The sequence below is a fragment of the Somniosus microcephalus genome, chromosome 4 (genome assembly GCF_052327205.1).
Source record: "Somniosus microcephalus isolate GS21.2 chromosome 4, FLI_Smic_1.0, whole genome shotgun sequence".
NCBI classification, from domain to species: Eukaryota; Metazoa; Chordata; class Chondrichthyes; order Squaliformes; family Somniosidae; genus Somniosus; species Somniosus microcephalus.
Window position 1 is genome coordinate 139,510,317 of NC_140990.1, and position 25,991 is coordinate 139,536,307.

The window sequence follows — 25,991 nt, forward strand, 5'->3', positions numbered from 1 at the left end:
AACTATTTGTTGCCTTGACCGGCTGAGGGCTTGCAGAGCGGCTCCATTCATGTTCTTTCATTGGCACAAGCCATTCCCTGGAGGAGGCCTAGAACCAAGTTGCAATACGCCGCCGATGGACGGCCCTTGCACTTTGTGCCTCCCTCCCATCTTGGTGCTCCTCCTCCTCCTCTTCCTCTGGTGGTCCTCCAATGTCGGCTGGCAGTGGCTGAGTCCTGAGGATAGCCAGGTTGTGCAGCATGCAGCACACTACAATGAAATGGGAGACTCGCTCAGGTGAGTTCTGTAGGGCTCCTCCGGAATGGTCCAGACAGCGGAACCGTTGCTTGAGCACGCCGATTGTGTGCTCAGTGATGTTCCTGATAGCTTGATGGCTGTCATTGTATCGCTCTTCAGCAGGGGTGCTGGGCGCACGGAGCGGGGTCATCAGCCAGGTGCACAAAGGATAGCCTTTGACCCCGAGAAGGCATCCTCGTTGGTGAGCCTGGGCTTCGAAAATGTCTGCCACAGAAGTCTGGCGCAGGATGAAGGCATCATGGCTGCTGCCTGGAAAGCGGGCATTGACAGCTAATATGAGCTACCTGTGGTCACACACCAACTGGACGTTGAGCAAATGGTAGCCCTTCCGGTTGCGGTAATCCTCGGCATTCTCTACAGGTGCCCACAAAGCCACATGCGTGCAGTCAATGGCGCCCTGGCCAAGGGGAAGCCTGCTATTCCTCTAAATCCCATTGCACACTCTTGTTGCTTGTCCAGGTTCATGGGGAAGGAGATGTACTGACGTCTCCTTCTGAAAAGGGCATTGGTCACCTGGTGGATGCAGCAATGTACCGTGAACTGGGAGCTGTTGGCAATGTCCCCAATAGCGGATTGGAAGGAGCCAGTGGCATAGAAGTTGAGAGCCACCGTCACATTCACTGCCACCGACAGAGATGTCCTGCTCCTCAGCTGTGGCTGCAGATCTCTGCAAAGCAGGTGGCAAATCTCAGTGACAACCTCCCTTCTGAATCGTAGCCTCCGAACACACTGCTCCTCAGAAATGTGCAGATATGAGAACTGCTGGCGGTATACCCTTGGTGGTAAAGCCTCCTGTGCCGACGCCTGTTGGCCCTTCTCCATCTGGCCATGACTGGCACTCTCTCACAGCGTCTCTGAGCCCTTTGAATGCAATGCAGTAAGTCAAGGTTTCCACCCATTGCAGCCCCATTATATTTGGCGACTCAAGTCTATGGCACTGAAAGTTAAATCCAAGTGCAAAGCTCTGGCCTGAAGCCAGAAGTACCTGTGCGAGCGCTGAGTCAAAGCAGAAAGCTCTCTCCCTTTGTCTCTCTCCAAATATCCGTCTCTCACACAGAAGGATTGCCACAAAATGGCTGCCACGTATAATGCAGGAGGTGTCCCCTTTAAATAGCGTCCCCCGCACCCCACAGCGACTGGGAACCGTTCTCCTCTACCAGTCGCTGGGGGCGCCAGGCACACGGAAGGGCGGCGCCACTGAAGTTCCGGTTCGGGGCGCACCAAGAGCATTGCACCATGAAATGACGTCAGGATCTTTGCGCGCAGATGAGCGGGCGCTGCGGTTTTGCACCACCACTAAAGCTTGAGTGAAGTTTGCGAGAGGCGCAGATCATGCCGCGCCCGGGCACTAGCCGCTTAGCGCCCCACTTCTCTTCCTCCTAAGGCGCTAGCGGCTGACGCTAACAACTGAATTTCTAGGCCTTGGAATTTAACTTTGAACTTTAAAAACCGTTAAAATAAACTGCAAGTTAGTCAAACCTTAACGGAAACTGCCTCTCAGTGGCCGTTAACAGTTACCAGTCGATCAGCTTTAATTGATTGCCTGAATAGGGGGTAATTACTGTAAGCAGGAAGCTGCGACGGCACTTCTAACTTGGGTGTGGCTCGAAAACAGCTAGAAATGTATCATTTATCTGCTGAGGCAAAGAATGGACGGAGAGAGTTGTCATAAATGGATTGCATCATAAACAGAGTGTAAACGTGGGAATTTGGTGAGAGTGGGTGTTTGGTGCACAGGAGGAAGGAAGGACTGCTTTTCCCTTCAATACTTGTAGTGGTTCGTGTAACCGGTGACTATTTAATTAAAATTACCTATATCTTAAACTAGATCAAGTAATTAGTGAAAATGCTAATAACTATATGCGAAGTTGATTAAATACATACAGTTTAATTAATTAAATAAATAAAACAAGTTTTGATAGGGATGGCAGTGCAGGGGGTGTGCCGCACCTGCAGCATGTGGGAGCTTGTGGGTGCATCGCAATCCCGGACAACCACATCTGCAGTAAATGTTTGCATCTCGAGGAACTTCAGCTCAGAGTTTTTGAGCAGGACTTTCAGCTTCAGACATTGCGGGGCATCATGGAGGGGGAGAGTTAACTGGACACTTTGCGCCTCCTGTTAGTGCCTCGGGGCGGTAATGGGATACCCAGGGGTTAGCGACTGGCCGCTGTGAATTCAACAACGCCCGCAAACTTCCCTGCCGGCCTAGCACAGGCGCTAACACTTAGAAACCTTGGCCTAGAAATTGGGTTTTGGCTTAGCCAGGGCTTTAGCGCCGGAAGTTAGTGCCGGCGCTAAGTCCCCTGCGCGCGCCAAAAATTCAGTGGCACCACGCCCAAACGGCTGCCGGCGCTACTGAAGGGTCTTTGCGGCGGTACATCGGCGCTAACTGCCGTTTCGCGCTGCAATTCCGGCGCTGCGGCACCCGATGCGGTGCGGCAGGCTGGGGATGTGCAGGCCTCCTCCTCCCGTTAAGGAGGAGCTGCCTGCACCCGGCCGCGGCCCGCGCAAATCAGCTTAAAAATGAGCCCGGCACCTCGGACAAGTGCCGGGCTTGCATCTGTTCCGGGGGGGGGGCGGGGAGAAGTCCGGGGAGGGAGCTGCGGGCAGGCGGCCGGCGGGAAAGTGGCCGGCCGCCGCGGGGCCTTTAATGCACCGGCGCAAACTGGAGTAAGGCACCTCTGCCAGAACATTGCTTGCGGCTGCCACGGGCGAGGCGGCCGCAACTCAATTTCGGAGTTCGGGCGGGTTACCACGGCAACCGGGACGCTGCGCACACCGATGACGTCATCGGTGCCGGCGCAGCGCTACCGGTGCAACGCCGATTTAGGGTCCCAGGGAATTTTTAAACTGGCCATAACTCTGGCGCTAGTCCCTCTAGCGCCTCAAAAGCGGCGCGAAGGCTAGTGAATTTCAAGGCCCTTGTCCTCCAGCGCCTCAGAGTTTGTGATGTTAGAAAGTGCACATTGCCCCATTCCCGCCCAGGGTGTGAGATTGCCTCCTGCCCCCTGCTGTATCGCCGGGAGTCAGCAACGGGGGGAATAGGAAGCGTTGTTACCTTGGCTGGCCGCTTGGGGAGCGCTAATTTAAGGCCGTGGTATTCTTTGCATCAGTCTGAGGCCTGCTGAAAGTTTTCGATGCTTTATTGCTGCGAGATTTCCAAGCCCTCCACACTCTGAGCGCCCTTGGGGAGGTAATGGCAGTCGAGCAGGTCGCCTGGCAATGCAGATCTGAGCAGAAGTATGTTGTGCAGCATCATTGGCCCTTCCCTTTAAGCGAGGGAAGCAGCCTCCGATGCCGGTGTCTTTGAAGTCTACATTATTCAGCGTGCTGACATTACCACCCCACATGCGCACTTTAGCACCCTAAAAGAAGTGGTTAATGCTTTATTTAGTGCTCCACTTCCCTCTTCTGGTGCTAAAGCTCAATATGCCGGGACCAGAAAATGATTATCGACTGGTGATACTTTACCGAGATTTCGAATGTTATCACTCCAAATGGGGCGCTACGGAATTTCTAGCCCTTAACTTTGATCGATGAGGCAGTCACACCTCTTAGGCAGGAAGGGGTACAGGTCTGGTCATAAAAAGGAGGTTGTGACTGTGACTCAGGCAGGTAAGGGGATCCCAGTTGCAGTGTTGGAGGAGCCTCGACCATTGTCCCTTTCCAACAAGTACGAGGTTCTTGTGGCCAGTGTAGATGAAGGAACATTTGCAATGAATGAGCAAACTGACCATGGTACCGTGGTACATGAGGGCGTTCAAATGGGGGGCATGAAAAAATGTGGTACTGGTAAGGGACAGTATAGGCAGGGGGTTCATTACAGTTCTTGGCAGTCACGATGGGGAGTTCCGAGGTTGTGTTGCCTGCCCACTGCCAGGGTTAAGGACTTCTCCACTTGGCTGGAGAAGCACTTGACACGGGAGAGGGAGGATCCAATTGTCGTGGTCCACGGAGGATCCAACGACATAGGTAGAACTAGGAATGAGGTTCTGCTGAGGAAGTTTGAGGAACTTGGATACAAATTACAAAGCAGATTCTTAAAGGTACTAATCTCTGGATTGTTAACTGAGTCACGTGCACAATGGCATAGGGTGAAACAGATTAGAGGTTTAAATGCATGTCTCAAAGAGTGGTATGGGAGGAAGGGGTTTCGATTCATTGGGCACTCGCACCAGTACTGGGGAAAGAGGGGGCTGCTCCATTGGGACACTCTCCACTTAAACCGGGCTGTGACCAATATTCCGGCGAATTGAATAACTTAGGCTGCAGATAGGGCTTTAACCGAAAAGGGGAGGATTCAGGTGAGTGAAAACGTATAAAATCTCAAAAAAAAATTCAAGTCCATAGAGCAGTGTAGCGATTGGGATAAATGAAAGCCGATTATGACAGGGAGGGATAGAGAGTTTAACGGTAATAGTGCATCAGTGAATACGGTCAAATCAGGGGGGAACGGTAAAAGGTTAATATTAAAAGCGCTTTATGTGAATGCACCAGGCATTTGTAACAAGATAGAGGAATTAATGAAACAAATAGTGATAAATGTGTTGGATCTAATAGCTATTACAAAGACTTGATTGCAGGTTGACCAACGTTGTTAACGAAATATTCCAGGGTACTTGTTGTTCCGAAAAGACAGACAAAATGGAAAATGAGGGCGGGTAGCACTGATAATAAAGGATGACATAAGGACAGTAGTTTGGAAGAATCTTGGCTCAGAAGACCAAGAAGTAGAATCAGTATGGGTGGAAATAAGAAATAACAAGGGGCAGAAAACAGTGGTGGCTGTAGTTTGTAGACCCCCCGAAACAAAGGTAATGCAATAATCATGGGAGACGTTAATCTTCATTTAGAAGAGTTTATGGAATGCACTGGAGACCGTTTCCTAGAACAATACGACGTGGTACCAACCAGGGAAGAGGTTATTTTAGATCTTGTCTTGTGTAATTAGACAGGGTCTCAACATACATGTTGCCCCTTGGTGACATCGTCCGAAAACACAGCGTCAATTTCCACATGTACCCTGACAACACCCAGCTCTACCTCACTACCTCTTCTCTCAACCCCTCCATGGTCTCTAAATTGTCAGACTGCTTGTCCGACATACAGTACTGGATGAGCCAAAATGTTCTTCAATTAAATATTGGGTAGACCAAAGCCATTGTTTTCGGCCCCGCCACAAACTCCGTTCTCTAGCCACTGAATCCATCCCTCTCCCTAACATCTGTCTGAGGCTGAACCACACTGTCCGCAACCATGGTGTCATATTTGATCCTGAAATGATCTTCTGACCACATATCCGCAGCATAACAAAGACCGCCTATTTCCACCACTGTAACATCTCCCGGCTCCTCCCTTGCCTCAGCTCATCTGCTGCTGAGACCCTCATCCATGCCTTTGTTACCTCTAGACTTTACTATTCCAACGCACCCCTGGCTGGCCTCCCACATTCTACCCTATCTAAACTTGAGGTCATCCAAAACTCGGCTGCCCATGTCCTAACTCACACCAAGTCCCGTTCTCCCATCTCCCCTGTGCTTGCTGACCTACATTGGCTCCCTGTTAAGCAGCACCTCGATTTCAAAATTCTTATCCTTGTTTTCAAATCCCTCCATGGCCTCACTCATCCTTATATCTGCAATCTCCTTCAGCCTCACAGCCCCCTGAGGTATTTCCACCCCTCTAATTCTGCCTTCTTGAGCATCCCTAATTATAATTGCTCAACCTTTGGTGGCCATGACTTCTGTTGCCTAGGCACTAAGCTCTGAAATTCCTTGCCTAAACCTTTTTGAATCGCTAGCTCTCTTTCCTCCTTTAATACGCTCCTTAAAATCTACCTCTTTGACCAAGCTTTTGGTTACCTGCCCTAATTTATACTTATGGGGCTCTGTGTCAATATTCTTGTCTTAAAATACTCCTGTGCAGCACATTGGAACGTTTTACTATGTTAAAGGCGCTTTATAAATACAAGTTGTTGTTGTTGATTAATTCATTAATAATTTCATAGTAAGGGATCCTCTGGGGAAGAGTGATCATAGTATAATAGAATATCACATTGAGTTCAAGAGTGACGTATTTAAGTCTGAAACAAGTGATTTAAACTTAAATAAAGCCAATTACAGAGGTATGACAGGCGAGTTAACTAAGGTAGAGTGGAGAAAATAGCTTAAAAGGTATGACAGTAGATAAGCAACGGTGAACATTTAAATAACTATTTCAGAATTCTCAACCAATATAAATTTCATTGAGATGTAAAAACATCACGGGAAATGTTATCCATCCGTGACTAAATAATGAGGATAAGGACAGTATTAGATGGATTGAGGTTTATAACATGGCCAAGCAGAGTAGTAAGCCTGAGGATTGGGCGAGTTTTAAAAACCAGCAACGGATGGCCAAAAAATTAATAAAAGAGGGAGAAAATAGAAACAGATTGTAAGAGCTTCTACAAGTATATAAAAAGGAAGAGAGTAGTGAAAGTAAGCTTGGGTCCCTTAGATGCTTAGACTGTAGAACTTATAATGGGGAATCAGGAAATGGCAGAGATGTTAAAAAATATCATGTGTCTGTCTTCACCGTAACAGACACAAAAACCATACCAGAAATAGTGGGGAGCCAATTGTCTAATGAGAGTGAGGAACTTAAAGTAATTAATATTAGAAAAGATAAAGTACTTGATAAATTAATGGGACTAAAATCCGACAAATCCCCTGTACCTGGTGGCCCACATCCTAGTGTTTTAAAATAGGTGGCTACAGAGATACTGGCTGCATTGGTAGCAATTTTCCAAAATTCCCTAGATTCTGGAACGGTCCAAGTGGATTGAAAGATAGACAATATAACACAGCTACTCCCGAAAGGAGGGAGAGAGATAACAGGAAACAACCGGCCAGTTATTCTGACGTCAGTCGTCGGGAAAATGGTGGAATCCACTGTTAAGGAAGAGGTAACAGGGCACTGAGAAAATAATAACATGATTAGGCAGAGTCAACATGGTTTCGTGAAAGGTAAATCATGTTTGAAAAAAGAATTAGATCCTTTTGAGGATATAATTAGCAGGGTAGATAATCCCTTCATCTAAGGCATTAATTTAGATTGTAACTAGCTGAGGGCCCAGCACTGATACTTGTGGCACCTCCACTAGTAATAGGCTACCAACCTGAAAACTACCAGTTTACTCCTACTCTTTGTATTCTGTCCTTTAACCAATCCGCTTTGGTAGGAAGAATCTGAAAAAAATATTTTTGACTAGTGAGAAACTATTAAATGTTGGTGTTCAGTCTTTGGTATTTGGCAGTCTTGTTCACGAAACAGAGAAAGTTAACATGCAGGTACAGCATGCAATTTGGAAGGCAAATGGCATGTTCGCATTATTGCAAGGGAGTACAACAGTACGGAAGTCTGCTAAAATTGTACAGGGCTTTGGTGAGACCGCACCTGGAGTACTGTGTACAGTTTTGGTCTCCGTATTTAAAGAAGGATATACTTGCTTTATAGGGGGTGCAACGAATCTTCACTGAATTGGTTCCTGGGATGAGAGGATTGTCCTATGAGGAGAGATTGAGTAGATTGAGCCTATACTCTCTGGAATATGGAAGAATGTGAGGTGTTCTCATTGAAACATACACGATTCTGAGGGGGTTTGACAGAGTAGATGCTGAGAAGTTTTTCCCCTGGCTTGAGTGTCTAGAACTAGGGTCATACCCTCAGGATAAGGGGTCGATCATTTAAGACTGAGAGGAGGAGAAATTTCTGCACTCAGAGGGTTGTCAATATTCTGAATTCTCTGCCCCAGAGGGCTGTGGATGCTGAGTCGTTGAGTATATTCAAGGCTGAGATCGATAGATTTTTGGTCTCCAATGGAATCAAATGATATGGGGATCGGGCGGGAAAGTGGAGTTGAGGTTGAAGATCAGCCATGATCTTATTGAATGGTGGAGCAGGCTTGAGGGGCCGTATGGCCTAATCCTGCTCCTATTTCGTATGTTCTCATGTTATGAAACAGTCCCAGAGAAAGAAAAATACACGTTAGATGCCGTGTAAAGGTCCATCTACTTGGTCCGATACTGTGTTTCGTGGTCAGGTTCTGTGTGACTGCTGCGTATATTTTTCTTGTACTTGCTGATTGCTATTCTCCTTATCATGTCCACGGACAGTCTATACATAGCCCAGCCAGAACTGGACACATTTCTGCGCCTTGTTGTTGGATTCGGCAAGATCTGCAACAGTGCAGGGTTCCTCTAACGATGGGCATTGCAGGAGATGTTGCATAGTCTGTGCCTCAGTTCCACATTCACAAGTTGTCGGCCTGGTTGAATATCCCCATTTGCTTAGTGACACCTTTGAGCAACCTACACTGGTCCTAACTCTGTTAAGGCACTTCCAGATTGCGCAGTTGCAGTTAGGTCCTGGGTGAAGGCTTTCATCAGGGAAAATTTCCATCGCTGGGGGTTGTTCAAGACTGGCGAGCCCGTCTTTCCACAAGGTGATGCGGGCTTCAGATGAGGTTGATTGTAATGGAACAACACTGTTCATGAAGCTCTTCCTTGATTTTAGGCGGCTGGGTGTAGCTGTATGACAATGCAGAGGGTGCCTCTCATCTGATGTTTGACGGAGTCGCTCTTTCTTGCTGGCTACCGTTCTTCTTATATCAGGGGGAGCGATAACTGCCAGGATATATAGGCTGTTGGTGTTTGTTGGTTTTAAGCAACCTGTGATAAATCGGCAGCTTGCATTCAGAACGGCATCCATCTTCTTGGCATGAGTAGACCTTTCCCATGCAGGGCAGGCGTATTCGGCAGTGGAATAGCAAAAAGCAAGTGCACTGGTTCGCAATGTTTTCGGGCTTGTTCCCCATCTTGTGCTAGTGAGCTTATTCAGGATGTTGTTTCGTGCGCTCACTTTTGCTATGAAACTGTTACATGCGATTAAATACAATGTTACTATTATTAGATCATGTTGTTTTCAGTGTGGGGCATAAAACTTACCAAGGAGATACTCACCTTGGAAAAAGTCTAGCGAGAAATCACCAGCGTGATAAGACGGAAAAATGGACTGAGTGGAGAAACCGAATTAATTTGTACTAAAATGTGTGGAAATGAGATCGTGTGACGGTTTGTTCGAAATGGTAGACTAATTAAGGAAGTCACAGATGACATAATACAACTGTTCCCACTAATAGGGGAATCTAGAACTACAGTACATTATGTTAGGATTCCAGGTACAGCCAGTTAATAGCGTTTTTCCAGAACGGATGCAAAGTTGTACAGCACAGCTCATCAGACAGCTAAAATCAACAGAGGCCTGGAAAATGGGACTGAGTACTTGCTTGGGAAGTATTGATTGTAGGGGATAACAGTCAACCTCCTGTGGTGTTAGATTGGGGAGTTAAGACCAGGTGTGGTCTTCGGGTGAAGCAGGGTTAGATGCCGAGATTAATCAGACCAGGGTGGACAGATGTTGTCCAGGTCCCATTTTAAAGCGATATCTTCTGCCGTTTTTATACATGGCACTGTGATTTTATATTATTACAACATGGTCTCCCGCGGTGTTGCACATAGGGAGTCCAGTAGAAGTCGCAACATTTTCTACAGTTCGGGAATCAGAGACATAAAGTTGGTTGGAGCAGCGGAATCTCTCTAAATTATGAGCTGCAGAGTCGGGAACCGCAAAGCTGGGGCGCTACAGTGCCACCCCCGTCGGAAGGGCGGAACTGCATCGTGGCCTATTCAAACGTTCATAAGAAGGGATATGGTGGGGGTGGGGGCGATTTTCCCTGGATACCTTAGGCGCTAAAGTTCCTCCAAGGTGGCCAGGCTGGGGTGTTAAGCTGGAATGCCGGTTTAGCCCGCATTTAGCGCAAGACACCATCGTGGTAAAGGAGTTGATACTTGCGCTGGGAACGGGGAGGGTCATTAAGCAGCTAATTGCCACTTTACTTGCCTGCTGGCGCTCATTAACGAGGCTGCATTGTATTCTGGTGGCCGGCGCTGGACTTGACGCCGTCTCTTAACAGCGACAGCTGACTGGGAGTAAACAAGCAGTTGCTGAATAATTGGAGCGCTCTTTAAAGGGACATCGCCTTTTACTGTCCACTTGCTGCTGGAGTTTTGAAGAGGACTTTTTAAACACATTGGAGACTTTCTAGTAAACTGCGTCAGGACTTCACCAACACTCTATCAACATTTATTATGGAAATTCTCTGAGGACTTTTCTTAAAAAGAGTGAGTGCTGTGCTTCTCTACCTTTTTGGACACCTTCCAGGAGTCACCAGGAGAAAAGGTGTGCTTGGTCGGGTTCCCCCTTGGCCTGCAGCAGGAATTGAAGGAGGACATGAGGCCAGGCAGAGTAGCATCAGCTGTTGCAGAAGAGCGGGTCAGGAGCGCGAGGTGGCACTTTTCCCCCTGTGAGTACAGAACATCCCTCTTCCTCCAGACCTCCTTCACTTGGATCTCCAGTGCCTGTAGGTGTCAGATTTAGCGCCTGCAGGAAGTTCAAATTATAGTAATCAGCAATTAGGCCCAAAATTGCACAATATAACCAGACTTTCAAACAGGCGTGTCTTATTAGCACAACACCCATTTAGCGCCTGTTTTCACCATTTCGACAAAATAACCCCTAAAGGAACAGGAGTCGGCAATTCAGCACTTCGAGCCTGTTCCACCATTCAATTGGACCATGGTTACTCTGTCTCTACCCGCCTTGGTTCCAGAATCCTTAATACCTCAGCCTATCAAAAAACAATCAATCTCAGTTTTGAAATTTTCAATTAACTTGGCCTCAACAGATTTTGGGGCGAGAGTATCAAATTTACACTATTCTTTGAGTGAAAAAGCGCTTCCTGACAGCACCCCAGAACGGCCTAACTCGATTTTTGAGGTAATGCTCTTTGTTCTAGAATCGCCCACGGAGGACATCCACCCAATCAATTCCTTTAATCACCGTGAACACCTAAATTAGATCACCTTTAATATTCTATACTAAAGGGAATATAAGCCTAGCCTATGGAACCTGTTCTCATAATTTAACCCTTTTAGCCCAGGTATCGTTCTGTTGAATCTGCGCTGCTCCCCCTCAAAGGCCATTTTGTCCGCCCTAATGTTCGGTGCCCAGAGCTGACTGCAGTGCAGCAGATGCGGTCTGACAAGGGTTCTGTACAGCTGGAACAGAACTTCCACCCCTTCCAATTACAGCCCCTTTGATAAAAAGGCGGCCATTACATTAATGTTTTAATTATTGTTTGTACCTGACTACGAGCTTTTAGTGCTTTCTGTGCTTGGGCACCTAAATCTCTCTGTTCATCCACAGTTCCTAGCTTCTCACATTTAATAAAATGTGATCTATCTTTCTGAGGGCCAAAGTGAATGACCTCACACTTCCCCACATTGAACTCCAGCTGACACAGTATTGCCCATTCACCTTACCTCTCAATGTCCCTTTGCAAATTGCTGCTCCCCCCTACACTACTTACTCTGCCACCTAACTTGGTGTCTTCAATAATCTTAGATATACGGCTCTCTATTCTTTCATCGAAGTCATTTATGAGTGTACTGAAAAGACCCTGTACTGATCTCTTGGGGCACCACTAGCCATATCCTGCCAATTTGTCAAGATACACATTATCCCTACTCCCTGTCTCCTAACTCTGAAACAATTCCCTGCCCATGTCAATAGGTCGCCTCCAATTCCATGCACTCTCATTTTTGTTAACAGTCCCTTATTTGGAACCTGATCCAATGCCTTCTGGAAGTCCACATAAATAATATCCTTAGACACTCCATTATCTACCACGTTAGCACCACCTTAATAAAAATCAACTTCGTTCATTCGAAATGCCTTGCCCGGTAAATCCACGGTGGCTCTCTCTGACCAGTTCATATTTGTCTAAGTGCTCAACCACTCTGTCCCTAATAACAGATTCCAATAACTTCTCCATAACAGACCTTAGACTAATAGGCCTATAATTTCCGATTTTGTCTCAACTACCCTTCTTAACTAATGGAGTGACGTGGGCAATGTTCCAACCATGGAGCACTTCCTGAGTCAAGAGAGTTTTGCAATAACATCGCTGGAACATCTACAATTTCCTCACACACTTATGTTAATATCCTGTGGTGGAAAATATCAGGAACTGAAGTTTTGACAAACTTTAGTCTCATTATTTTCTCCATGACAAAATTTTGCTCATATTAAATCTGGTAATCAATTCTAATTCATTAAAATCTGGACCTTGGCATTTATAACCCTTATAAGTTGACAGAAAAGTCTGGCAAAAAACCTAACAACCCAGAGTAATGTTTTATTGATAGGTTGTGTTTGCGTTTCTAAATTTGTTACCCATCCATCTCCAATGACATGAAGCCAACATTGATTCACAAATGAAACCATTGCACAGCATTGATTGCACCAATATCAGTGACCCGCATTGATCCACCTATTGAACTAATGGAATCCACACAGGGCAATGACCACGGATCCCAGCCTATTGTTAGTGGCCCTCATTGCTGCACCTGTTGAACTAATGGAATCCACACAGAGCAACGACCACGGATCCCAGCCTATTGTTAGCGGCAGGCATTGCTCCACCTATTGATCTAATGGCATCCGCACAGGTCGGCCACGGATTCCAGCAGATGGTAAATGGTCAGCTGGGTGCTTCCTGTAACAGGAGATCTCAGAATCTTTCTCTGCAGCATTTTATGGGCACAGTTCATGTAACTGGAGCGCCAGCAACATAAGAACGAAGAAAGCACAAGCAGATTTGTCTTGTTTTATTAACATTTTAAAATGTTGGTAAACTGTACTAGTGCAATACCAGTGCAGCTCCTCATTTTATATCAAGCTGCTGCACTAAGTATACAATGTTGCAAATAGATTTAAATTAACACTGAATTAATAAGTGTTTCTGGCAAACTTTATAAATTATGTTTAGTATTTCAGGGGCCATGTGGATAGTTTTCATTTCTTCTCGGTGTTCTACATTAATTTATCAATTGGAGTGATGGGAAATTTTACCACAGTCTTCAACTCCTCTCTGAATTTAGTCTGGCTCACGGCATAAATACAAGTGTTTGTGCAAGAATTCAGGAGTTGAAGCATGAATCCAATTTCTTGTAGGATATGTGAAGTGCTAATGGTTGCCTTATTATACATTGCCATTATGCGCAAGTATATGGAATTCTCCAAAAACATAACCCATAACAAGAAAAATTCCTGGATATAGCAAACAGTAAAATAATGGATTTCATTCGCTTCTCCATCTCTGGGTCACTGGGAATCACCCCACTGCTGTGAGCCCGGAGTCTTCTACGGACTCTGCTCAACACTAAAATGTGTCTGGCGGATATAGCATTAAGCAGCAGAATCAAAACAAATGGAATAAATGGGGTTAAAATGTAATTAAGGGTTCCTAATGCTCCCCATACACGTGAAAGCAAAGAACTGTCTGTTACATAACAAAATCAGGGAATGTTTGAAAGGAAATATTCACTTGTGTACATAAAGTACCAGAAAGTATTCTTTACACAGAACAGCACACTCACTGTTCCTAGAACAACAGCCACCATGTTCTCGGTGCAATATTTTGTTTTCAGCTTCTGGCAACAAATGGCCACAAATCGATCAAAGGTGAAAGTGACTGTGAACCAGACAGAACAGTCTGTCACTGCGTACAACAGAATGGTGTGGATATTACACACTTTACTGTTCCGTAGAAAAAGGAATTGTGCAGCGTGAGCAATGGGAATCTGCCTTAGTATCACGTCAATGTTAATGACCAGTAGATCCGCCGCTACCATGGACACCAGGTAACGGGTAACACATCTGGAGAGACCGCACCTTCCTCGGGACAGGATCACAATCGTCACTAAGTTAACTGTAAGGAAGGTTATAAAACAGCAATTAGACACCAGGCTCCAAAAAAAGCAGCAACCCGTGGAGTTCGGTCTGAAATTAGAAGCTTTCTTACTACATCCATTTATAGAGACTGATTGTAGGAGGAGACTTACTTTCTGATGGAGACAGTGTTTACAGTAAAGCAGCAACAAGTTGTCAAACAATTAACTGAACAGGATAAAACTAAGCATAAAAAATAGTAGGATCTGCAGCAAACTATCAGAAAAACCATCCACGTGATGGGAGATTACTGGTGGATCTTGTAGAAAGCAAGACCTTGTTGTAGCTGCAGGAATAAATCACCCGCAGTTCCTAGGTTCGGCCGGCAGCCTGTATGGAATTGGCCGTTCGCTACTACAGGTGTCCCAGTGCTGTAGTTTCGGGAGGGGCAGGGATGTTCCTTCCTATCACTGGCCACTGACTCTTACTGTAAGGTGCACAGTTGTGGCGGTGAGATAAGAACACATTTCGCGGGGTTCTGATACCTAGTGTGGATCCTGTCTAGGTTCTCTCAGTGAAGGCGTTTGTACCCTTGTAGCTCTGGGTCCAAAAGATCAGCTCGTTCAGCAAATGGAAGAGAAAAGAGGGAGGTAAACTAACAAAAAACATACACGCAGTAGATGGGAAGACATTAAACTAACACGGAGCTCCAGGGACACTAGAAGGTGGAGCTGAACACGGAGCGAGATGAATGAGGCGGTCTCCTCCAGCGGGACTGCGGGTGAGCAGCAGCAGAATGAAGCAGAGCTGAGGATGTGTAGGTCTCAGGTGACGATGTTAGACCTGCGCTTGGAACAGAGGAAGTGGAGGGAGAAGAAAGAAAATATTTTAAATATAAATCAGTTTACAAATAATTGTATTAAAAACTCAATCTTTGGATTCATTCCAAGTCAGTTCGGCTCGTGTTGAGTGAGAAGCTCATGGGTTCAAGCCCCACTCCTGGCCTTGAGCGGGTTAACACTCCAGTTAAATGCTGATCAGAGGCACCCTCCTTCCGGGCACAGTGTGATCAGAGATCGCCTCGACCCGCTCTTCTCACTCATGGGACGTTAAAGTTGGGACTATTTCAAGAAGAACATGGAGCTCTAGGTGTCATTGCCAGCATTCCAGCACCAGACAGCATCAACCAAACTATTTACCAGCTGCTGTGTGGAAAATTGCAGCTGATTTTGCTCCAAGATCTCTCTAGCTCATGTGTGTAAATGTGAAACACGTATTACTTTTCGCATAGGTAAGATGATAGAAAGCACATAGGCGATTATCCAAAGTCAGGCTGTGCCTCATTGAGATACTCCCTGAACTGTGCAAGACCCGCTTGGCTTTACATTGCTGTGTCAGAGCAATGATTAATGTGGAAATACGATTAATTGACTATATTACTGAAGCAAACATTGCACTTGTAATCCTGTCTGAAGCATCCTCAACCAATGGGAGGAGTGCAGAGTGGGCGATGCTGGAAAATCAGACAGTGAAGTGGAGCTGGCGGGTTTTAACAAACGTTTCTGTGTATTTCTGGACTTTCTGTGAGATCGCTACTGCTCTACCTATTGAACTGTACGCAGAATACAAAGTATAAAATCTTCCTGAAATCTTCTGATCTAATGGAAATGCACTATTCCAGCATCAGCCTGGGACAATGAGTAGCATTGTTGGTGTTAAAGGATCAAAGTAAACTCTCAAACATTGTTAAACAGATGGCAGGAGTGAGGCCGCAGTATCCATTAAACTCAGACCAGTGAACAGGTGACTCTGTAACAAACACATCAAGACAGACACCTTCCAATACCACTCACCAAGAGGGATACACGGAGCACAACCAACAGCGGGGAAATTATCTAAATCACAACCACAGTAACAATCAAACAACCATGGTCCAGGGAATTACTACATTACTGTTGGCGATGAAGTAGAAAACCCTTAACGCTTCCATGTAGCATTTATTGGCTCACTGTTTGAAAGAGGAGTTAACTGATTTAAGATCAGTGGGTGGGAACCTGGGTTAAAATATGTAACAGCGGCAGATCTTTCAGGCGCAGTAAGCTTTTATGTCCCTTAATCATAAACAACAATACTGATCCAACAAATACTTCCCAGGAATATGTCGAGGTCGGGAACGCTGTAACTGAATAGTTGGTAGAAGCTATTCCAACAATAGTTTTAAAAGTGTGTTGGACAGGAACTTGAGGATGAGGAACTTACAGGATTACCGGTAAAAAGTGGGAATGTGGGACTGACCACGACTGCTCTTTCACAGAGCCAGGTACAGGTGCGAGGGGCCGAATGGCCTCCTTCTGTACTGTAAGTTTCTATGATTCTATGAACGTCAGTGACCTGAGACTGTGGCAGGAAATGGGAGCCACAGAGGAACAGTAACATGGTTAAAGATGGTGCACGGAGTTAGATTTTCACTGCTGTTGGTTGTGCTCCATGTATACCTCTTGGTGAGTGGTATTGGAAGGTGTTTGTCTTGATGTGTTTGTTACACAGTCGCCTGTTCAATGGTCTGAGTTTAATGGACACTGCGGCCTCACTCCTGCCATCTGTTTAACAATGTTTGAGAGTTTACTCTACTTTGATTATTTAACACCAGCAATGTTACTCTTTGTCCCAGGAACATCAATGATCCGAGACTGTGGAAGATAATGGGAAACACTGAACAACAGTAATACAATTAAAGATGCTTCACGATATTAATAGTTGGACTTACTGGGAACACCAGCGGCAGTGATGATGGGGTAGTAAATCATTTGTATGTCCCAGATTGCCCACAGCACCTGAAGAGTTTGTGGGAAATCCCGAAACATGCTTCCACTTTTGGCGGGAAAGGATGAACTTATCAGTGCTGGGGCAGCACTCCCACTGAATCAATGGAATAGAGAATTCAAAGGAGCATCTTATTTGTATTAGATTTAAAACTCCAGGGAGGTGAGCAGATTCCCTGGGAACTAACATTGTTTAATGGCTGTAATTAAACAGGCCAAGTTAACCATTTCAGTCCAATACTTCTAACATTAAAACAATACAATTAAACAGGCATTGCTCAAATGGAAAGTGGCAAATTTCAACGATTAGAATTTTTGGAGAAAGATTGGATTGAAAATTAAACATGAACCACACAGTCTGAGAGCAGGGGCATGAAGTGCGAGCTGATTCATTGAAAGACTGCAGGTTGTGTATGACTTTAAATTGCACTAGACCCTATCATTGTTTATATTACACTAGACCCTATCATTGTTTATATTACACTAGACCCTGTCTCTGTTTATATTACACTAGATCCTGTCTCTGTTTATATCACACTAGACCCTGTCCCTGTTTATATAACACTAGATACTGTCTCTGTTTATATTACACTAGACCCTGTCTCTGTTTACATTACACTAGATACTGTCTCTGTTTATATTACACTAGACCCTGTCTCTGTTTATATTACACTAGACCCTGTCTCTGTTTATATTACACTAGATACTGTCTCTGTTTATATAACACTAGATACTGTCTCTGTTTACATTACACTAGACCCTGTCTCTGCTAATATTACACTAGACCCTGTCTTTGTTTTTATTAGACTAGGCCCTGTATCTGTTTATATTACATTAGACCCTGTCTCTGTTTATGTTACACTATACCCTGTCTCTCCTTATATTACACTAGACCATGTCTCTCTTTATATTACACTATGCCCTGTGTCTGTTTATATTACACTAGAACTTGTCTCCGTTTATATTACACTATACATTGTCTCACTTTATATTAGACTAGACCCTGTCTCTGGTTATATTACACTAGACAATGTCTCTGTTTCTATTACACTAGACCCTGTCGCTGTTTATATTACACTGGACCCTGTCGCTGCTTGTATGATGCTTGACACTGTCTCTCTTTATATTACACTAGACATTGGCTCTGTTTATATGACACCAGACAGTGTCTCTGTCTATGTTACACTAGACCCTGTCTCTGTTTATATTACACAGGACCCTGTCTCTGTATTTATTACACTGGACCCTGTCTCAGTTTATATTACACTAGACCCTGTCTCTGTTTATATTACAGTACACCTTCCTCTCTTTATATTACACTTGACTTTGTCTCTGATTATGTTACACTCAAACGTGTCTCTTATTATATTATACTCGACCCTGTCTCTGTTTATATTATACTAGACCCTGTCTCTGTTTATAGTACACTAGGCCATGTCGCTGCATATATTGTCCCAGAAATTCGGGTCGGAGGCTTCCCACAGGTGCAATCCCCCGACCTGCACTTACAGTGCGCGCCGACTGTTGAGCTGTGGGCCCCCTTGGAATTCCGATCCAGGGCCTGGTCCAGCTGCCGGCGCACAGTGGTTGGGTATCCCAGGGGCGCAGTTAGTTTGATGCGTCCCCTGGGATCACGTGGGCCATGGGGAGCCAATCGGAGCAGGGAATGCTACATTCATAAGTCTGACAGGAAGTGCTGTCAAACTTAGAAATACTACGGGCCCCTTCCTCTTACAAAATATCATTAACTCTTCAAATAATTTTTTTTTTAATCACGTTTTTTAAATAAACTATAAATTACATGATAAAACTATTTTAAACAATCATTTAAATTTTTGAAAGAAATAATTTTATTTTCTAACGGGGCTGAAAAGAAAGTTACCTTGCTTTAAAGTATTTACAAATAATAAAACTGTTGGAAAAATGTTTTAATTTTAATTAATTCACCACTTATCTTGTAAAAAGCAGGCCTTACGCCTACTTTTTATATTTCTAACTTTTGCAGGCTTACCTTCCTGGGAAATCCTGTAAAAAAAAAATGAAGTTCGATGCGCACGCGCAGCCTCCCCCACACATGCATTCGAACCTCTGAACCACTTCTTTCAGGGGAACGGAAGTGCCGGTTTGCCAAGCATGCACAGTGCATGCAGGAAACCGGCACTTCCTTTGGGCCTATGGGTGAGAACACCATGCGCACTCACCCGTGGAGACCCGAATTTCTGGCCATTATACTAGACCCTGCCTCTCTTTATATTACACTAGACATTGTCTCTGATTATATTACACCAGACCCTGTCTCTGTGTATGTTACACTCGATCCTGTCTCTCTTTATATTACACTAGACCCACTCTCTGTTTATATTACACTGGACCCTGTCGCTGCTTATATTATACTAGACCCTTTCTCTGTTGATATTACACTAGACATTGTATCGGATTATATTACACTAGAACCAGTCTCTGTTTATATTACACTAGCAGGGGGTGCCCGGCATTGCTAGGGCAATTTTGGGGCGGGTGGTTTTCCTTCCCCTCTGTCAGGCCCAGTGCCATTGTCATACCGGTGGTGCGGGGCCTAGCGCTTCAGGCCCGGCCAGGCTCTGGGGCCGAGACTGGCTCCAGCTGAGTTCCCCCGCGGATCGCGCGGTTGACGGCCGGACGCTTCCAATGACCCACCCGCTGTGTGTAAACTGACCTGCCGCTCCCGGAGTCTCAATGTGGGGGTTTGTTTGGCTAGTGCTGTCCCTGTGGGGATGAAAGAAATGGCGGCGAAGTTTAGGGAGAATGGCGGATTAGGTCCCGCCCATGACGCACCGATTGGTGAACCATCAGGTCACTGAACTGTAGGATTGGTCAAGCAGCATGTCACTCAATGCTAATGAGAGGTAGGATTGGTCAACGGCTAATGAGTGGATTTTTGAACGATTATCGTACAGTGTCCGAACAATTTTTGTGTGACTAAAAGTAAATACGTGTATGAGTGTCCCCTAACGATAAGCTTTCTTTTGATATAACATATGTGTAGGTACGCTCCATAACTTTTGATTGTATAACCGGACAGACAGAAAGACGGAAAGACAGATGAAAAGACAGACGGAAAGAGAGACGGACCATTTTATATATATATAGGTTAGACCCAGTCTCAGTTATTACTGCACTTGACACAGTTTCAGTTTATATTACACGAGACATTGTATCTGTAAATATAACATTAGACCTTGTCTCTGATAATGTTACAATCGACCCTGTCTCTTATTATATTACACTAGACCCTGTCTCTGTTTATATTTCACTAGCTGGAGTGCCCGGCGTTGCCGAGGGTTTTTTGAGGGTATGTTTTTGTTGGAAGAGAGAGAGAGAGAGACTGGGGGGAGAAGAGAGAGACTGGGGGGAGAGAGTGACTGGAGGGAACAGAGAGAAAGAGAGAGAGACTGGGGGGAAGAGAGAGAAAGAGAGAGAGATGGGGAAAAGTGAGAAAGAGAGAGAGACTGGGGGGAAGAGAGAGAGAGAGACGGGGGGAAGAGAGAGAGAGAGACGGGGAGAGAGAGAGACGGGGGCAGAGAGAGACGGGGAAGAGAGAGACGGGGGAAGAAAGAGAGAGAGAGAGAGACTGTAGAGAGAGAGAGAAAGACTGGGGGAGAAGAGAGAGACGGGGGGGAGAGAGAGGGAGAGGCTGCTGGATTTAGTTCGGGATTAGCCTGGAGAGAGAGGGGGGGAAGGAACACCTCAGGCCTGGCCCGATGGACCCCTGCGAAGGAAGGGAGGAAGGTAGAAGGTGAGCTCTCCCTCTCTCTTCCACCCCCTCACTTTCCATCCCTCACCCTCTCTCTTTCCCTCCCCCTGTCTCTCCCTGCTTTACTCTCTCTCCCTCCCTCCCCTCTCCTCTCCCTCCCTGCCCCTCTCAACAACCTCCCTCTCCCTCCCTCCACTCTCCTCTCCCTCACTCCCCCTCTCCTCTCCCTCCCTCTCCCTCTCCTCTCCCTCCCTGCCCCTCTCATCACCCTCCCTCTCCCTCCCTCCTCCTCTCCTCCCCCTCCCTCCCCCTCTCCTCTCCCTCCCTCCCCTCTCCTCTCCCTCCCTCTGTAAAGTCCGCGCCTCAATAATACACGGACTTCGGGAGAACAGTTTAACAGGTACTTTACTGAACAGGAGGGCAACGTCGGACTGAAATACAGAAGCCTGCTAGGGCCTTTTATACAGGGGTGGTCACTGCCGGTACTGCAGTCTAATACCAGTTCTTCCCTTAAAGGTACATACACAACAATTCCTCCCCTTTTAGATAAACAGTAACATTCACTTAACAACTAAATAATAACTAATTACAACTTTCTGGATATTATATACATCAACTGAAATAATCATTTATAAGTTCAGTCTTTGAGGAGGCTTCCTGATCCTGACTGGATAGCGCCTCTCTCGAGTATCCTGTTCTTGCGGCGAAGCTGATTCTGGTTCATGGTCACTGGTTGGGTTGTCAGCTTCCAATACCACTGCTTCCGAGGTAGATGCAATCTTTACTTCAGGTTGATTACCAGGTGCACCTTCTCGTGGCACGGGTTTGGCTTGTTCCTGTGACTCTACAATCTGGTCAGCATGGTGCCTCACAATGCTCTCTCCAACGTCCACTGTGTACATTAGTGGTCCCTGCTGTGTGCATATCATACCTGGCTGCCATTTTTCTGTTCGGTAGTCGCGGGCCAAGACTGGTTGCCCTACCTTGAAGCTCCGGGTTGGCCTCTCATTTATGTGCTGGAATTGGTTATCCTCAACATCTCGTCTTATGTTTGGTTTGAGCAAATCCAGGCGACCTCTTAGCCTTCGGTTGAAGAACAGTATGGCTGGAGCTTGGTTGGTTACTGCATGAGTCGCATTCCGGTAAGCAAACAAGAAACTATCCACCTTGTGTTGCAGTGGTATGTCGTCATTATACATTGCCTTTATGGCCTTTTTAAAGGTCTGAACAAACCTCTCAGCCAATCCATTTGTGGCTGGATGATATGGGGCAGATGTGTAATGTTTCACCCCATTATTCTTCAGAAACCTCCGGAAATCCTCAGACACAAACTGTGGCCCATTGTCGGAGCAAATCTGTTCTGGCAACCCATTCCTGGTGAAGATGGTCCTTAGGACTGCAATAGTTTTCTCCGTGGTGGTGGAGGACATTTTAATGACCTCTGGCCATTTCGAATGGGTGTCCACAGCGATTAGAAACATTGGCTTAGAAATTCAGTATAGCCACTTTTGGGGCGGTAAAGTCGGGCGGTCGCTAAAGTTTGCGCCTGGTGCAAAGTCAAGCCCCCTTCGCCGATATTCAGTTGCATCGCCCTAAGAGGTTGCTGCTGCGCTAAAACAGGTGATGCACGACTATCATTAGGCGCTAAGCCGGCAGCCAGGGGCGCTAACACCGGAAGTTGGGCGCAGGGCAGGTGCGGCGAGCTGCTGATTGCCAGCAGACACTCTGGCTCCGGTGAGCTCTTAAAGGGGGAGGGTGGATTTGTTTTTTTGAGAGGCCGAGACTAGTGTTTTTGGGGAGGGCTTCTCTTCATCACTATTCCTCCTCCTCCTCCTCCTCCTCAATCTACTCACAAAGAAGGAGTGTTGCAAAACGGCTGCTTTTTCTACTGCAGGAGTGCCCTTTAATTTGCGCACCCCACGGCCCGCATCGGCTGAGCACCGTTCAACTCAACAGTCGCTAGGGCCACCAGGCGCACAATGGGGCAGTGCGAGTGAAGTTCCGGTTCCGGGCGCACAAAGGGCGTTGCACGATGAAATGACGTCATGATCTGCACGCGCAAATGAGCGCGCGCAATGACTTTGTGCCGGCGCTAAATGTCTACAGAAGTTGGGGCGAGGTGCAGATCGCGCTGCGCCCGGGCGCTAAGCGCCTAACGCTTGAGATCTACTCCTCCTAAGGCGCTAACGGCTGGCGCAGCCAACTGAATTTCTAGGCCATTGAGTCCATAAATGGACCAGCAAAATCAATGTGTACCCGTTGCCATGGAGATGAGGGCCACTCCCATTGATGTAGCGGGGCCTGTGGTGGAGCGTTTTGGACCTTCTGGCATCCTGTGCATCTCTTGCTCATATCCTCGATTTCTTTATCGATTCCCGGCCACCACACAAACGCCCTGGCTAGGCTCTTCATTTTTACCCCTCCCAGATGACCCTCATGAAGCTCATTGAGCACTCTATCTCTCAACTTGGGTGGAATTACCACTCGGGATCCACACATCAAAGTTCCCCGGCACACTGACAGCTGTTCTCTCCTTGGCGAGCATGCTGGCAACAGTGAGTCGCCGTATGCTGGCCATCCCTTCACCATCAAATCGTAGACCCAAGAGAGTGTTGGGTCATTTCGGGTTTCCTTCTCTATACTCGAGTTTGTAACAGGCAAACATTCGACTATGGTCGCATGGAATATCTCAACAGGGTCCACTGCCGGTGTTTCTTCTAGCATAGGCAATGGTAGGCGCGACAGCCCATCAGCGTTTCCATGCTGTTTCGTACCCTTGTACTCTATGTCGTACTGATGTGCCCCTGTAAAAAGTGACCATCTTTGCAGCCGTTGCGCTGTCATCACCGGTACGCCCTTATTTGGGTTAAAAATGGATACCAGGGGCTGATTATCAGTCACTAGGGTGAATTTCTGCCCGTGCAGATAGTGATTGAACTTCTTCACCCCCCACACCAGGCTGAGGGCCTCCCTGTCAATCTGGGCGTAGTTACGCTCGGCTGAGTTTAGCGAGCGCGACGCAAAGGCTATTGGCCTCTCTGAAACATCACGGAATTTGTGTGACAGTACCGCTCCAATGCCGTAGGGTGACGCATCATATGCGAACCGAATCGGTAGTGTTGGGTGGTAGTGGGCCAATACTTCTTTTGAAGTGATTAGGCATTTACATTCCTGAAAGGCACGCTTACACTCATCACTCCATTTCCATGTCACTCCAGTTTGCAGCAGGGCGTTCAGTGGGTGCAGAATTGTAGATAAATTCGGCAAGAGCTTATGGTAGTAGTTCACCAACCCGAGGAACAGCCTCAGTTGCGACACATTTTACGGTGCTGGAGCCTTGACTACAGCCTCAATCTTCTCCGGCGACTTATGCAACCCTTTCTCATCAATCATGTGGCCACAATACGAGATTTGTCTCCTGAAGAACTCGCATTTGGGGTGGTTGGCTCATAGCCCATATTCCTGTAATCTCGTGAGCACCTGCTCCAGGTTGGCAAGGTGTACATTGTCATTTTTGCCCGTAACCAGGATGTCGTTCAAATAACACTGGGTCCCCGGGATCCCTTGCAGGACTTGTTCCATTGCCCTCTGCCAAATAGCCGGGGCTGATGCTACCCGAATACCAGTCGATTGTACTGGTAAAGGCCTTTGTGAGTGTTTATCGTGAGGTATTTTCTAGATGCTTCTTCCAAGTCCATTTGTAGATACGCTTGGGCCAGATCAACCTTTGTAAAACGTTTCCCTCCAGATAGTGAGGCGAAAATATCTTCTATCCACGGAAGTGGATACTGTACTGTGTGCAGGACTGGGTTCACAGTCACCTTGAAGTCCCCACAGATGCGAACCTTCTTTGGCTCCCCAGGCGTGCTGCTCAATGCTTTCTTCATTACAGGAACGATGGGTGTGGCCCACTCACTCCAGTCCACCTTGGACAGCACACCCGAATGCTCCAGACTCTCCAGTTCAGCTTCAACGGCTGGGCGGATCGCGTATGGCACCCGTCTGGCCTTGGAAAATTTTGGGTTTCCATTATCCTCAATCTTTATGGTTGCCTTTACTCCTTTTAGAGTCCCAATTCCTTGTTGGAAAACCTCTTCTGCATCAGACAGCATTTGTGACAGACGTCCAGGTGCGACATCATCATCCTTTGTATCAGTCACAGTTTGCGCCAGAATGGAATGCCAATCCAATTGTATTTTTCGGATCCATTCACGTCCCAATAATGTAGGTCCTCCATCTCGTAGTATATACATATATAGTTTTTGTGTTTCCTTGCCGTTATATTTAACTGGCACCCTTATTTTTCTTCTGGGGTAGACCTTTTGCCCCGTGTATGTCTTCAATACAATGGACGTGTCCTTTAAGGGTATGTGTGAGAATAGCTGCTCATAGTCTCGTCGATTCATGACAGTTAGGGCTGATCCTGTGTCCAATTCCATCTTTACTGGGGACCCTGCTATCATGAGGGTGACCCAAATGGTTCGGTGATCTTCCTTTGCAATCACGTTGTGTAACTTTAGACAACTTAGTCTCCTGCTCCCGGAGTCCTTATCACGCTCCTGATCTTCCGAACGACTATCTGTCAGTTTCTTTACTTTCCTGTACTGTTCCTTAGTAGTTCTTGTCGTGTTGGTTTTCTTTCCCGACCTGCAGACTCTTGCTATATGTCCCATTTTTCCGCATTGCCTGCATACTTTGTCCTTAAACCAGCAGTCCTTCTGCTCGTGGGTTGTTCTGCCGCAGCGATAGCACTTTTCTGCTCCATAAGCCATTTCGTTAGCGCTGTATTCTTGTGGTTTCTGTTGTATTTCTGCAGCTCCCCGTGCTGCTGCTTCGTAGGATACTGCCACGCTGAAAGCCTGTGCTAGCGTCAGGTCCTTTTTTGAAAGTAGTCATTTCTGGGTTCCTTCACTCTGGAGCCCGCAGACAAACTCCTGCTCCGAACTGGCAGTGCTTCGATAACTTGCGTAGTTCCATAAGATAGTCAGCATTGCTCTCATCTTTGTGCTGGTTTCTTTTATGGAACTTGAATCTTTCTGCTATCAGCAGCGCTGTAGGGTTTAGGTGTTCCAGTAAGGTATTAACAATCCCCTCAAAACTTTCCTCCATTGGTTTAACTGGGGTAATTAAATTCTGCAATAGGCCGTACGTACTCGCGCCCATCAAATTCAATAATACTGATGCCCTCTTTCCATCGGCCACCTCATTTGCCTTGCAGTACATAGAAACATAGAAACATAGGAACTAGGAGCAGGAGTAGGCCATTTGGCCCCTCGAGCCTGCTCCGCCATTCAACGAGATTA

At 46.4% G+C, this 25,991-nt stretch overlaps 1 protein-coding gene across 1 annotated transcript in view; it reads left to right on the top strand.

Moving 5' to 3' along the window:
* The first annotated feature begins 3,836 nt into the window (after positions 1-3,836).
* Positions 3,837-25,991, top strand: part of LOC147119843 (putative G protein-coupled receptor 139) — a 139,584-nt gene continuing 117,429 nt past the window's right edge. The window contains exon 1 of the mRNA XM_085984162.1: positions 3,837-4,092. Within this exon, the coding sequence (XP_085840288.1) occupies positions 3,837-4,092 (256 nt within the window). The remainder of the gene's footprint in view (positions 4,093-25,991) is intronic.